The sequence below is a fragment of the Coffea arabica genome, chromosome 3e, assembly GCF_036785885.1.
Source record: "Coffea arabica cultivar ET-39 chromosome 3e, Coffea Arabica ET-39 HiFi, whole genome shotgun sequence".
Classification (NCBI taxonomy): Eukaryota; Viridiplantae; Streptophyta; class Magnoliopsida; order Gentianales; family Rubiaceae; genus Coffea; species Coffea arabica.
Window position 1 is genome coordinate 3,380,485 of NC_092315.1, and position 12,942 is coordinate 3,393,426.

At 35.5% G+C, this 12,942-nt stretch overlaps 1 protein-coding gene across 2 annotated transcripts; it reads left to right on the plus strand.

The window, feature by feature from the left end:
• The first annotated feature begins 4,691 nt into the window (after positions 1-4,691).
• Positions 4,692-10,590, plus strand: LOC113734161 (protein tesmin/TSO1-like CXC 2). 2 transcript variants are annotated; one of them, XM_027260528.2, is made up of 11 exons: positions 4,692-5,205; positions 6,888-7,048; positions 7,157-7,419; positions 7,552-7,868; positions 8,289-8,773; positions 8,863-8,937; positions 9,081-9,255; positions 9,349-9,444; positions 9,518-9,584; positions 9,773-9,935; positions 10,019-10,590. In XM_027260528.2, exons 1-11 carry the CDS (start codon positions 5,149-5,151, stop codon positions 10,365-10,367), a joined length of 2,208 nt encoding a protein of 735 aa, XP_027116329.2. In that variant the 5' UTR covers positions 4,692-5,148; the 3' UTR covers positions 10,368-10,590. The 2 variants fall into 2 exon arrangements, with proteins under 2 accessions (XP_027116329.2, XP_027116328.2); XM_027260527.2 differs by having other exon boundaries at positions 5,051-5,205; positions 7,157-7,868.
• Positions 10,591-12,942: the final 2,352 nt, after the last annotated feature.

Consider the following 12,942-nt stretch of genomic DNA (forward strand, 5'->3'; position numbering starts at 1 on the left):
GTCTCCATTTATTGAATCCAATTCAATTAAAATTGGTCGCAAGCGGCATGGTGTTAGTAAACAATACTGTACCAAGCATGCAATGTTGGACAATAAGTGTGTGCACATCGATGAATATGCACATGAAAGTTACAGATCATCAATTTTTATGTATGAAATTAATGAGAACGAACAAAGTAAAAGCTTGCCTAACTTATCAAATTTGGGGTATATGATATAAATACTACTAACTGATTAGGTTGTAAAATAGTTGTTCAACCATTTAGGTTTATGGGACCATCTATCTAGTGGATCCTGAAAATTGATCAACTTTCACCAACTACACAAACCTTTTGGGGGGCCATTGTCACTGAATTCACCGTGTAGTACGGATGACATGTTATTTTCTTGCATCTGAGAGCCAAAGTGAGCTTTACTGAAAGAAAAAGCATAACCCAAAAGCATATGGATGAAGAAATTTAAATGGAATACGATGCTACAAGATTAACTATTGGAAAATGCTTTGGCATCTAATTAAGCTTGATTGAGAAAAAATACTATTGTCACTACTTATGATGGTCCATTTTTTAATATATATAAAAAGCAAATTTCATTAACGAATTATTGGAAATCGTCCAATACAATTTGATCAGATCAAACCTACGTATTATGTTTATAGAACAAGTTTTTTGATGCTGCAATTGATGATTACCCTAACAAACTGTTAGAGCACTTGTCAAATGATCGACTAATCTAACCTGAGTCAACAACATTCCAAAGTATTTACGCTTGGTTCGTTGGCTCAACTCAAATCTTGCAGCGGAATGTAAAATAAAACCAAATACTAGAGTTGAAAGTCCACGAATCCTACTTGCCAAATGTAACAGTTGGGGTGACAGACAAAATTAGGCGATGACACTAAGTCCTCGATCTGCAGTATTTCAGTTGAAACAAAGTGGCGCTAAAGCCAATGAATGTAAACAAAGTCAGACAAAACCCTCTTTTTCCTTTGCTTCGCCAAAGAGCAAGAATATACAATACCATCAACCATGTCTGGGCATACATGCTTTGGAGTGAACATTAGACTAGATTTAACAATGACCAAACCCCATATTGTCTACTAGTAATTAAATTTTTAACTTGTACTTGACTTATTCTCTTGTCCTTGGCAAGTTGTGATCGCATCAATCTATATTAAAGTTCGTGATCCCGGCCAAAACTTGTAGCTGATGCACCTAGTCAACTACAAGCCTTAATTTAATATTCCCATAAGAGGTAGAATCTGAGCTCTAACCTGAAAAGTCTTCAAGAGTGAAGACAATTGATCAATACTTAATGAGGATTTTATCATAAAATTACTTACATGTTTATCATCTAACTTTCAAGAACAGTAGTAATCTTTTTCATTTCAACTTTGGGTCAGTATAGTCAGTACTTCTACCGCTGAAGGCTGATCAAAGAGTTTTCTGATGATCAGACCAGGTGTCACGTGCCAGAGACAACGCATGGCCTTGACACTATGATGATAAACACTAGTTGGTTGGTGCTCTGCTCTTTTGCATGGTAAGCACTTGTTCCAGAGAATGTGGGAGGTTGAGAAAGTACGAATGTTATAGTACTACTAGTTTTATGGTAAAAGTCTGAAACTTGCTTGGCTTTTGGAGCTTTCAGTAGTGTTGGAAATGGAGGTATCACGTGACAGAACAGAAGGACTTTATACAAAGAGGGCCACCTTGTTATAAAAGGGAAAGGAACCACCAACCAATATGTCAAGATTTAATTTGACAAAGTGAAAAGCTAAAGATAAAAATCATAGATCGCCTGATTGCTATAGATTTCCCATGTTTCTTGAAATATTCTTGTTTGTTTCTGATTAACATACTCCCAAGTTGATGAGCTGATGATGATAAAAGTGAAAAAGTAAAAAATATGTTATACAATTGGACGGTAAAAGAAATTTATTAATTTACATAAGCTTGTCCCTTTTTTTTTTTTTTTCTTTTTAATGAAAGGAGAGCTTGTTGAAATACTCTACCATGTGCATGTGTAAAAAGATCCCTTCACACTCTTAGACTTGAATTTTTTTTTTTTTTTGGGTATAATTCTCTACCTTCTCAGGTCAACGTAAGACTACAGTGAAAAAAAATACCTGACTAATGGATAAGAGGTAGATGTGAAAATAATTCTCTAATAATATGTTTAGCGTCCAGTGTGAAATTCCAGTGGACCACCTTTAGATTGGATCTAAATGTTGGATGGAAGACGCAGGAAAAATGCCAAATTATATTCAATTCTTGAGGTTTGTCTTCTGTGTAGAAAACATGCAGAAGAAACCAGAACCCCAGAAGACTAGAAGAAACACAGGACATGTGCTGATGAACTCGGTCCTGTTAGCTACACAAGGACAAATATATGTTTAAAGAAAATAACTCCATTGTTTCGAATTCTTTTGACCCCCAAAAAAGGAAAAAAAAAAAAAAAAAAAAGAGAACAAGATCAATTTTAAGGTGAACAGAACTTCATATTTGAAATTCAACAATTTTTTTCAAATACAATACTAAAGTAATACACAAATAAAAATAATTCAAAAAACATCTCATTCATACAATATATCAAAGATTTCAAAAAATATTTATAATAAAAATTTTTCATATATACTGCTACAGTAAAATTTTTTAAAAACACTCAAAAAACAGCTTGTCCAAATGGAGCATTGTTTTCAAACTAGAAATGCAAGAAGAAGAGTATTTTCAGTTATATACATACTCTTCTTCTCCTTTGGCAAAGTTCATGAAAAAAAATAGGCTAATATTTGATTTTTCCCCCTCTGATAATAAATGTAAGGTGAAAACTCAACCCGATATTCTAAGGTGGGATGGGACTGAGAATTTTAAGGTCCAATGACGTGTACTCCAAAATTCAATCTAGTGAGTGCCCTCGGAGCAATAGTAGTAGTAGTAGTATATATAATCATATATTTAATGTCGGAAATGGGAAACCCCTATTAGCTGGCGGGGTTGGGACCATGGCATGTTACGGAGCGTCGAGGCGACCGGCGACCCGCTGTTTGAAATCGGCAGCGCGCCAAAACAAATTGGGCTTTGGGGTTGGATCGATATATACATGTATTAATAACGGTGGGTGTCGTGTTCACTACTCCGTCACAATTGATATTTAATGCAATTCACGAGTCACGAATTTTCCCAATAATAGGGGAAATTTAAGGTTATATCACTGTCCGGCCCGAGAAATTAAAAACTCTTGTGGAACTATCTAAGAAATAAATGAATAGTAGAAGATTCTTCAAAATGTATAAAAAAAGGGCATAATTCAGATAATAAATAGTAGAAAAATGTACTGTAATAATTTAATATACATGAGGTAAAATGGTGATCAAAAGATGTATTGGTAAAAAAAATTTTAGCGAAAGTTTAATCCAAAGATATTTATCCTTGAAGATATTATTTTTTTATTTCACTTAAATAGAGAGCTCGAAGGGATTGACTGCTAATAACATTTTTTCACAAGTAAATGAGTCCTTCGTTAGGTCTCATGAAAATGGAAAAAGGGTCCATTATGTTGACCAAAACTAAGATTGAAGATGGCGTGAGAAAATACATGAACGATAAGAGTTTAGTCTTTTTCTTTTTGTTGTTCCTCATTTCGTTTGACAAATAAAGAAAATTAGATATATTTAAATTAAACTCTATTGTTTTTAGCAAATTGTTGAACACGGGACAATTAATAAGTTGTTTACATGGAATCTCTAAGTTGTTTCTAACTATTTCATTAAATTTTTTATGTGTAATTAACTTACTTTAAATACGAAAAAGATAAAAAAAAAAGTTGCTAAATATAATTTCTAAAAAGTAGCTATCAATGAAATAAGAAGAAAATTTATTTCTACAAATTGCTCGTCCCTTCTTTTTTTTTTTTAATTGGAGTTAAAAATCCCTCTTTTAAAATCCCAATAACCTATACAGTTTATTAATCATGTGAGCTTACAATTAACTTTTGTAAGAGGTGTATTGGTATGCCAAATGAAAAGGTCATTACTGAGGCATGGTATTTTTATGGAAAGTAAAAAATATCCTCCAACATTTTAATAGTGATTTAAGGGATAGCTATGTAGCTTATTTAAGATGGATATTAGAAAAGGTCAAATATCAAGTGAAAAAACAAAGGATGAGTGTTATGATGTTTATTTACAAATTTCTTTTATGAAATAACAATGCACATTTTTTTTTTAGTTTAAAAACATATAATAGTTTGAATGAGTTGTCAAATAATTGGGCTTAAAGGTCTTATGTTCAAATTCCTTTTCGTACTATACTTATTTTTTATTCAATCCAAAATACCACAAGGTATTTATACCCATTAACTCTAGTCTCTAGCATTGGAAATCAATGAGAATTACAATTGAAAATCATTGACCTACTTAATACCAATTATGTAGGGGGTCAACCGTAACTGAAATTTAAAACCAAATCAGTTTTGCACAAATCCATGGATTTCCAATAACTTCTTTGGACAAAGTCAATAATAAAAAAAATATCCCAACTGGAATAATAAACAACCTTAAAAAACATGAAAAAGAAAAAGGACGAAGATGGAAATCCAATATTTCCAAGGGACAAACCTGGTCCAAATACTTCCAGAGGTTACACATTAATTCATTTTTACCGGATCCTCTCAATTCAATTCAATTCAATACTAGTTTACGTTACTTTTGAAATGCCCTTTTTTCCCTCTTTTTATCTCTCTGGTGGCGTCGCCTCTGCATTATTACACTGTGTGACTGTGTGTAGTGTGAGTTGGGTGGGTAGGGTCGGTCTCTTTTATCAGCAAGCACGAGAAAATCAATAGTCTAGTAAACAGGGGAGATGGGTTAGAGGGGAGAGGGCCCCTTCCCGCTTCTTCTTAAAATTCGTCTCTTTCTTCACTCCAAGAGGGAAACTGTGTGTTTTCCAGCGTGTGTTTGTGTGTGAGTTTTACTTGAGAGCGACTAATTGCAGTAAGATGTCCATACATATCTGATAGAAGCTGCAGACAATAGATTAGATTTAAGATAATTTGTATATAAAGAGTGACAGAAGGAAAGGCAAAATTGGGGAAGAAGGAGAGAGGAAGGAAATAGAAGAAGTGGGGAAAAAAAAAGAAGTTGTAGTGATGGATACTCCAGAGAGGAGCAAGAATCAGATCAATACACCAATTTCTAAATTTGAGGTTTGATTTTTGAGTTCAATTAACTTTAAATTTGCATTTTGTCAGTTTTTTATGCCCCGGGGGGGGGGGGGGGTTTGGTGATCATGCAAAGAAAATAAAGCTGTATTTTTTTGGTTTTAAGATGTGGATTTTGCAAAGGGGGGCTGGATTTGTGGTATATGGGGTTTAGCAGTGTTTTTGAGATGAGTATTTGGCTCAATTCATGAATTATTGTCTTTTTGGGAGTGGTAAGTCAGTAATGCTTGGGCTTTGTTATGGGAGATTCGATTTTCAGGTTTTTTTAAGTGAAAAATGTTTTGGGGAAATGGGGAGCAGAATTGTTTTTGCGAAATGGGTTTTTGCTAAATTGGTAAACTTTTGTCTTTTTTTTTGGCGATAATAATTTGGTTATGATTGGCATTTGAGGTCAGGGATTTGGTCATTGATCTGTGATTTCTAAGGGAAAAAGTTTTTTGGATAATGGTTTTGGGCTGCTTTGATGTATGAATTAGAGCTTATTGGTCTTTTTGTTAGTTGACCTCATGCTCTGTTAATTTATTTTAATGCATTATCTTGTTTTTTTCAGCTTCTGAACTGGTGAGAAATGGGTTTTGACAGGTTTGATATGTTAGTGTTGTTTGTTTCAGATTATGCTTCACTTAAGGTGGAATTTGTTCAATTTGATTGAAGATGCTGTTGTTTGCCCCTATTCTGATTTCCTTCAGTTCTTAGTGTGCGATTTTCTAGTGTTTCTCAACTATTTTACTTGATCTTCGTCCTTAAGTCTTTTGGCTTCTGGGTTTTGGTAATTAGTCTTTTTTTTTTCCTTCTGGAATTAGCTGACTGTGATTTTGTTAGTAAATTGGAGTTGTGTGTCATTGCTTTAATGCTCGTTAGTGGTAGTTCGCCTCGTGCCTACGGTTCTTGTTACTTGGTTATTCTATATCATTTGTATATGGAATTTTTAGTTTGCTGTGTCATATTTTTGGTATCTAACCTTTAAGTAGTCTCGGTAGTCTTAAGTTACATGCGGAAACGGTATGTAATTTGTTGATTTTGTCACCTGGAAGGTTTTGAAAATCTGGTTTTCATGTTTCTCTGCAATATGCTGTCTAACATCTTGGTCATTTATCTGCAATTTTGTCATGCTTCTCAGAAATTGATTGTTAGTTCATTTGGGGAAACAAGTAATCTGAGTTTGTTTTGGATACTTTCAACGCTAGGGTTTATAAAAGTGCTACTATCTTGTACAAGTTGTCTGCAGTGTGCTTCTAGGTGTTGCGAATCAGCTTTTAGTCTTTCTAGCTAGAAGATTTTTATTCTTTAGGTGAATGGGCAGAAATGGTGACTGCAATGCTGATACTATATATTTTTTATTCTAGTGGATTAACTGGATTTTCTACATGTCAAAGTGTTACTGATACAGTACTTTCATGGGTATTGATTTTGAGCTTAGAATCATCCGCGGCCAGTTGTACGAATTTAAGGCTTCTTATTAATCATGCAAAATCCCTCCATATTTGTTTCTCATTTTCCCTGCATCTTCCCTTGCTGAAAATAATATGTTTTTGTCATGCTGATGGCATCATTAGCGTACTTTGTACTTCATTGTTTCAAGTTTTTACCATGAACACGTGATGTCTCCAGTGCTTTCTTTTTCTTCTCTTCCATCTGAGAGTTTTTCTGTTTCATCCATCGTGCAGGAGTCCCCAGTCTTTAGCTTTTTGAACAATCTTTCTCCTATCCAGCCGGTTAAGTCTGTTCACATTACCCAAACTCTAAATGCACTCAGTTTTGCATCCCTTCCATCTGTTTTCACGTCACCCCATGCCAGTTCCCTTAAGGAGTCCAGATTCCTTAGAAGGTAAGAGATTAATCTTTCTTGATCAGTTTCTGCAGTTTCACTTTTTTCCACAATTTATAGTATGGCAAGCCTCCTTGCCCATTGATCTATATTTATTTTTGCTTTCAGGCATCAACTTGTAGACCCATCAAGACCTGAGTTTTCTTCTGACAGTCAGAAGAAAATTGATGGGAATGGAGGGATTGTAAAATATGCCCATAACTCCTCTGAGCAGCAGGAAAATTTTGATCCGGGGAATTCTCTTGGAGAGACATCTATAGAGCCATCTTATGATTGCTCACAGCTGGCAGTTGAATTTGTGCGATCTTTAAATTATGATTGCAAGAGTCCCATCTCCAGCCCAAAGGCTAGTTGCGCTGCTAGCAATAAAGGTCTGTCTGAATTTGATGCCAATGCTGGACCATTAGTTCCATTTTCTCTAGTAGTGTCTGAAAAAGGTTTATTTACAAATGAATCCAGTATTGAGGGATTAGGCCAAACTAATCAAAGTAGAGATGGTGCAGGTTGCGATTGGGAGAGTCTAATTTCTGATGCTGCTGATCTGCTAAATTTTGATACACCAAAGGACGTTGACAGTTTTAATGAATCCCCGCGATCTACAACTGCCTTCTATACCAACAACACAAATAATATTCAGAATATGCAAACATTTGGTTGTATTGAACACCAAGGCGAGGGAATTGACAACGAAAACCCTTCAACTCAACCAGGAGAAGGAAGTTGTGTGATGGAATTTGCTGAGCCTGAAGAAGTTATTACCAGTTCTTCTTTGAACAGCGAGTGCATGGAAGGGAGCCTCAGTCAGAAAATGGATGCTGAGGTCAGCAATGCATCCCCGTACTTGCTGCTAAGATGCACTTCACTTTAAATGTTTGCTTTTCAAGAAATGTGTCTGCATGTAAAAATGGTTTGGATACATCTTAGCACACAATATCACCTATGGATCCTTTTAGATTGATTGATTTAAGTAGATTAAGTAGAGTTTGTGATGATACTGTCCTGAGCCAAAAGAAATGGATTGGAAACTTCCATCAAGTTGCAGTTGTGTTTTGTGGAAACTTGAGATGAGATCCAATTGAGTTTGAGCAGATTTATTTTGCTTTGAGCTATAACGTATTCTTTACTAAGCACTCACTGCCAGGGATGGCTATGTTAACTTTAAAGTGCCAATTTTCTAATTTTTGGAGCAATTATGTTTTACTTTTTCTTTTCTCAATTTGTTTCTTTTCTTCTCTTGTAGCCTGTTTCAAATTTGTACCGTGGAATGAGAAGACGTTGCCTTGTTTTTGAGATGGCGGGTGCTCGCAGAAAGCACCTGGAGGAGAACTCAAGTTCTGTTTCTTCCATTTTACTTCAATCTGATGGAAACACACCCTCCGCAGATAAGCAATTGGTTCCTTTCAAGTCTGGAAATGATTCATCCAGGTGCATTTTACCTGGAATTGGCTTGCATTTAAATGCTCTTGCAACCACTCCCAAGGAATTCAAGGTTGTGAAGCAGGACGCCTCAGTTGCTGGCAGACTGGTTATTGCACCTAGTTCAACTGCTAATTTCCAGCCCATAATGGCTGGTCAAGAATCATTTAATGAATCTTTGGCATTGACGTCTACGGAGACAGACATGGATCCTATTGAAAATGCAGCTCCACTTACGGAAGATGCTAACCAGCTTTCTGCCCTAATAGCAAATGAAGAGTTCAATCAGATTAGTCCAAAGAAGAAGAGGTATGCTAATTTCAGTTTACAGCACTAATCATCATATTGAAGTTTCTTTTTCTGCTATAGTCCTGTCTGACCCGTTTCCTAATTCTCAGGCGTAGATTGGAAGTTTCTGGAGAACCTGAGGGCTGTAAGCGATGTAATTGTAAGAAATCTAAATGCTTGAAACTGTAAGTAAATCCTTTGTGCTCAGCAAGTTCGTTTCTTTTGATTGTCATCACCAATGTGCTTTAATTAATTCCTGTTGGCTAATGTCTGGAATTTTAGGTTTTCTCCTGTTTTTTGCGTTCTTAAAAATTCCTTCTGCATGCAGTTATTGTGAATGTTTTGCTGCTGGTGTCTACTGTGTGGAGCCGTGTTCCTGTCAGGAATGTTTCAATAAGCCTATTCATGAGGATACTGTGCTTGCAACTCGCAAGCAGATTGAGTCCAGAAACCCCCTTGCTTTTGCCCCCAAAGTCATTAGGAGCTCCGATTCTTTGACTGAGGTGAGGTTGGGATGGGCAGTTGAATCTGGACTTATCATTTTCCCTTTTTGGCGTGATTGAGAGTAAGTAATATGTGAAAATTTTTTACTGTAGGATGACTCCAGTAAGACTCCTGCCTCAGCTCGACATAAGAGAGGGTGTAACTGCAAGAAATCTGGTTGCCTCAAAAAATACTGTGAATGCTATCAGGTCTTTTCCCCACCTTTCTGTCTTCCTCCTATTTTTCCTTGCTTCTGATAAAAATCTGGTTGTTTCTTTGAAGGGTGGTGTTGGATGCTCTATTAATTGTAGATGTGAAGGGTGTAAGAATGCATTTGGTAGAAAGGATGGTGAGTTTGGCTTAAGCTTCTGAATATATTTCAATTCTGTTCCATCTAAGCCAGCCCCCTAATCCTCTTTGTGAACAAGGAAGAGATAATGCAGGACTGGCTTATCCAATCCCTTTGTCTGATCTAGTTACTCCATGTGTATATTGCAATGAGTATTCTGTTTGAAGTTTTATACTCTCCTGCTTCAGGCTCTATATACATAGGCACAGAAGCTGAATTAGAAGAAGATGAAACAGATGCGCTGGAGAAGACTGTAAAGGACAGGAAGCCACATAAAACTGCAATCCAGGTAGATGTAGAGCAGCAGAACCCTGAATCTGCTCCACCTGCAACACCTTTACGGTTTGGAAGGTACAACAAACACATCCTGTATTTTGATTGGAAGCTCTAGCAATCATCAGTATTATTAATAATTGTTCAACTCTGTTGCTTAGACCATCTGTCCAGCTTCCTTTTTCCTCAAAGAAAAAGCCACCGCGATCTTCATTGCCTTCTATTGGCTCCTCATCGGGTTTATATCCTATCCAAGGGCTAGCAAAGCCAAACCTTTTACATCCTCAGCCGAAGTTTGATAAGCACTTCCAAACGGTTCAGGAAGACGAACTGCCAGAGATTCTTCAAGGCAATGGATCTCCCATTGGTGGCATCAAGTTGGCTTCTCCTAATAGTAAGAGAGTTTCTCCACCTCATTGTGACTTTGAGATGTCTCCAGGTCGCAGAAGCAGCAGGAAGTTGATTTTGCAGTCTATTCCTGCATTTCCTTCACTCACTCCTAAGCATTGAGATATCATTCTGTTGGGTGAATAAAGGAAACTCTTAAATAGTTATTGTAGCTTTTAGTCATGATATTCAGTTATGTTGCACTCTGAGCTTGCCCCCTTTGTCCCTGTAAAATATCTGTCTTGTTTCAATCACAACTATGTACCGTATAGTGTTTATCATCCTTTGTAGAGAGACTTTCAATCCGTGATTATGATATATAAGCTTTAGAAAGTATTGATACAAAGCTGATGGCTAATAAGTAGGAAGGTGGAAGCTGATGGTAAGTTTGCTTGTCTAGATTCCGATGCGCCTTGCTGCATTTTCTCAGTGTGACTCGTAAGAAAAGATGACCAAGGCAAAAAATTGAAAAAGAACGCCACTCTTTTGGTCTCGCTAGCAAGTAGTTATAGGGTTATATTTATTTGTTTAAAAAGGAACAATTCATGATAGTTGGGACTATCTATTTCAGAATTTGGGCTTCTGCGTGTAAAAAAAAACATGTTTAAAAAGCAGCATCTTAGGAAAAATTCTATGGTCTTTATACTGAACCAGTTGCTTAATGTGTATCCTTAATTTTTTGAAAAGTGCTACAATTTAAGAAGGGTGGATTCCTCCGTATGCGTAATCCTAATTTATATATGCACATTCTTAAAATCACAAAAAAGAAAAGAAGAAGGTATTATGAAAAAATCAATGTTTTTGTGTTTTTGTGTTTTTGTGTGTGTGTGTATATGTGTTAATTATTTTAATTGTCCATATTCTCTCTTATGTGACAAGCTTAATTGAAGAGAATTAACTAGTTATTTGGACACTTGGGTTTTACCATATTTGTATCCAACACTTTTATAATTAGTTTTTCTTATAGTATCTTTCTCTTCTAACAACATTATCTTTTTAAATAATTAGGCCTTGTTTGGATTGCATTTTTTTGGATTTTTTGTAAAAAAATTACTATAGTGATTTGATATATGTGAGGTAAAAAAGTGATTGGAAAATGTGTTCACGGACAACGTAACAATTTTTCTTTGGGAAATGGCAATCGAAACACATCCTTAGCATCCATAATATTTGTATCCAACTATTTTATAATTAGTTTTTCTTATAGTATCTTTCTCTTCTAACAACTTTATCTTTTTAAATAAATTTTGAATTATTTGTTCTTATGGTTCCCCTCTCTTGTAATAATGTAATCTTTTTTGATAAATTTGTATAATTTTTTTATCCATATAGATTAACACGGTGTAAGAAAAATTAACTATTACACCAATAGATTTATTAATGTTGTCAAAAACCAAACATTTGTTGATGAAGAAAATAAATTGCTAGATCTTTTGTACTTTATTAACTACGAACACGTCATTCTAGGTTTTTTATGGTCATTATAAAAATTTTAATTATCTAAAAAAAATATTTATCGATTGTTTGACATTCATGATAATATTTGATGAATATTATTATATTATAACAAAACTATACAAAGAAGTTTTAAAAATACTATAATAGTTAAACATTTAAAATACATCAATTTTCTAAAATTAATAAGAATTAACATGTAGGATCATTGTTAAATGTTTTATTTAAACTATTCATGCTTGCACAAATTCACAATAAATAACTAAAATCATGCTAAGTCACAGGCAAAATACCAGTTCATCTCTAAACAGCTTCAAAATGGTGCCTCTTTTGGGTGCTTGTGTCCTGCTCTTTTATGGTACGTTGGACACCAAAATGGGGATAACAAGCCCTGTTGCATCCCCGGAGAAGAAGGTATTGGTTGCTCAAGGATGCCACGTTACTTCAATGCCTAACCAGTGCCACAGAAACTTTTGATTACTAACCAGAAAATTCTGTCAGTTAAGAATGCTGCAATGGACTTCCTTAGCTAAAAGTGCTTAAAAACTCCGTGGTTTGCATTGGTTCAAGCAGTGGATGGTGGATCAAGGGGCCATGCACAATCTCAATCACCATTTGTTGCTTGTGTACCTGGACAATCTTCAACAGATAACTTTCTTCTTTCCTTGTATTGATTGTTCTTTCTTGGATCAATGCCCTGACAATTAGTTCATCTGTTTTAGTGGCATCAAGTCTGCAAGTCCAAACAGTTAAAAGAGTTTCTCTTCCTCGTCGCGACTATTCGGATGTCTCTGGCCTGATCGAAGAAACAGCAGAAGTTGATTCTGCATCCTGGCAGGGGCATTCTTCAGTATTTCTTGGCTCATTTGACTCCGAGCTTGCCCCTTTTGTTGCTGTAAAATGGTCTGGTTGTTGTAATAGTTATCAACTTTTAATCAAGAAAGGATGGTTTCTTTTCCCCTTTCTACAAGGATTAATCCTGTGATTGATGTTCTGATAAACTTACCTTGGCTTACAAGGAAGTAACACTGATCTTGTTTGACAAATTCTATTGTCCTGGAGCTACAAAATTTTCTGCTTGAAAAGAGGAAATGAAGAAAAGAACTGATATCAGAAGACAGAAAAATAAAAAGATTGGATTATGCCCAGAAGCCAAAGGAAAGATGTATTAACAGCTCGGCTTTTAGTCCCTCGAACATGGAGAACCATCCTTAATAATACATTGTCTAGTTTACATCTTTAA

Bases quoted from the DNA above. Each gene is read 5' to 3' on its own strand.
- LOC113734161 (XM_027260527.2), top strand. From the start codon at position 5,149: ATGGATACTCCAGAGAGGAGCAAGAATCAGATCAATACACCAATTTCT. The intron at 7,049-7,156 runs GTAAGAGATTAA...TTTTGCTTTCAG, and splicing joins GAGTCCAGATTCCTTAGAAG to GCATCAACTTGTAGACCCAT. The intron at 8,774-8,862 runs GTATGCTAATTT...CCTAATTCTCAG, and splicing joins ATTAGTCCAAAGAAGAAGAG to GCGTAGATTGGAAGTTTCTG.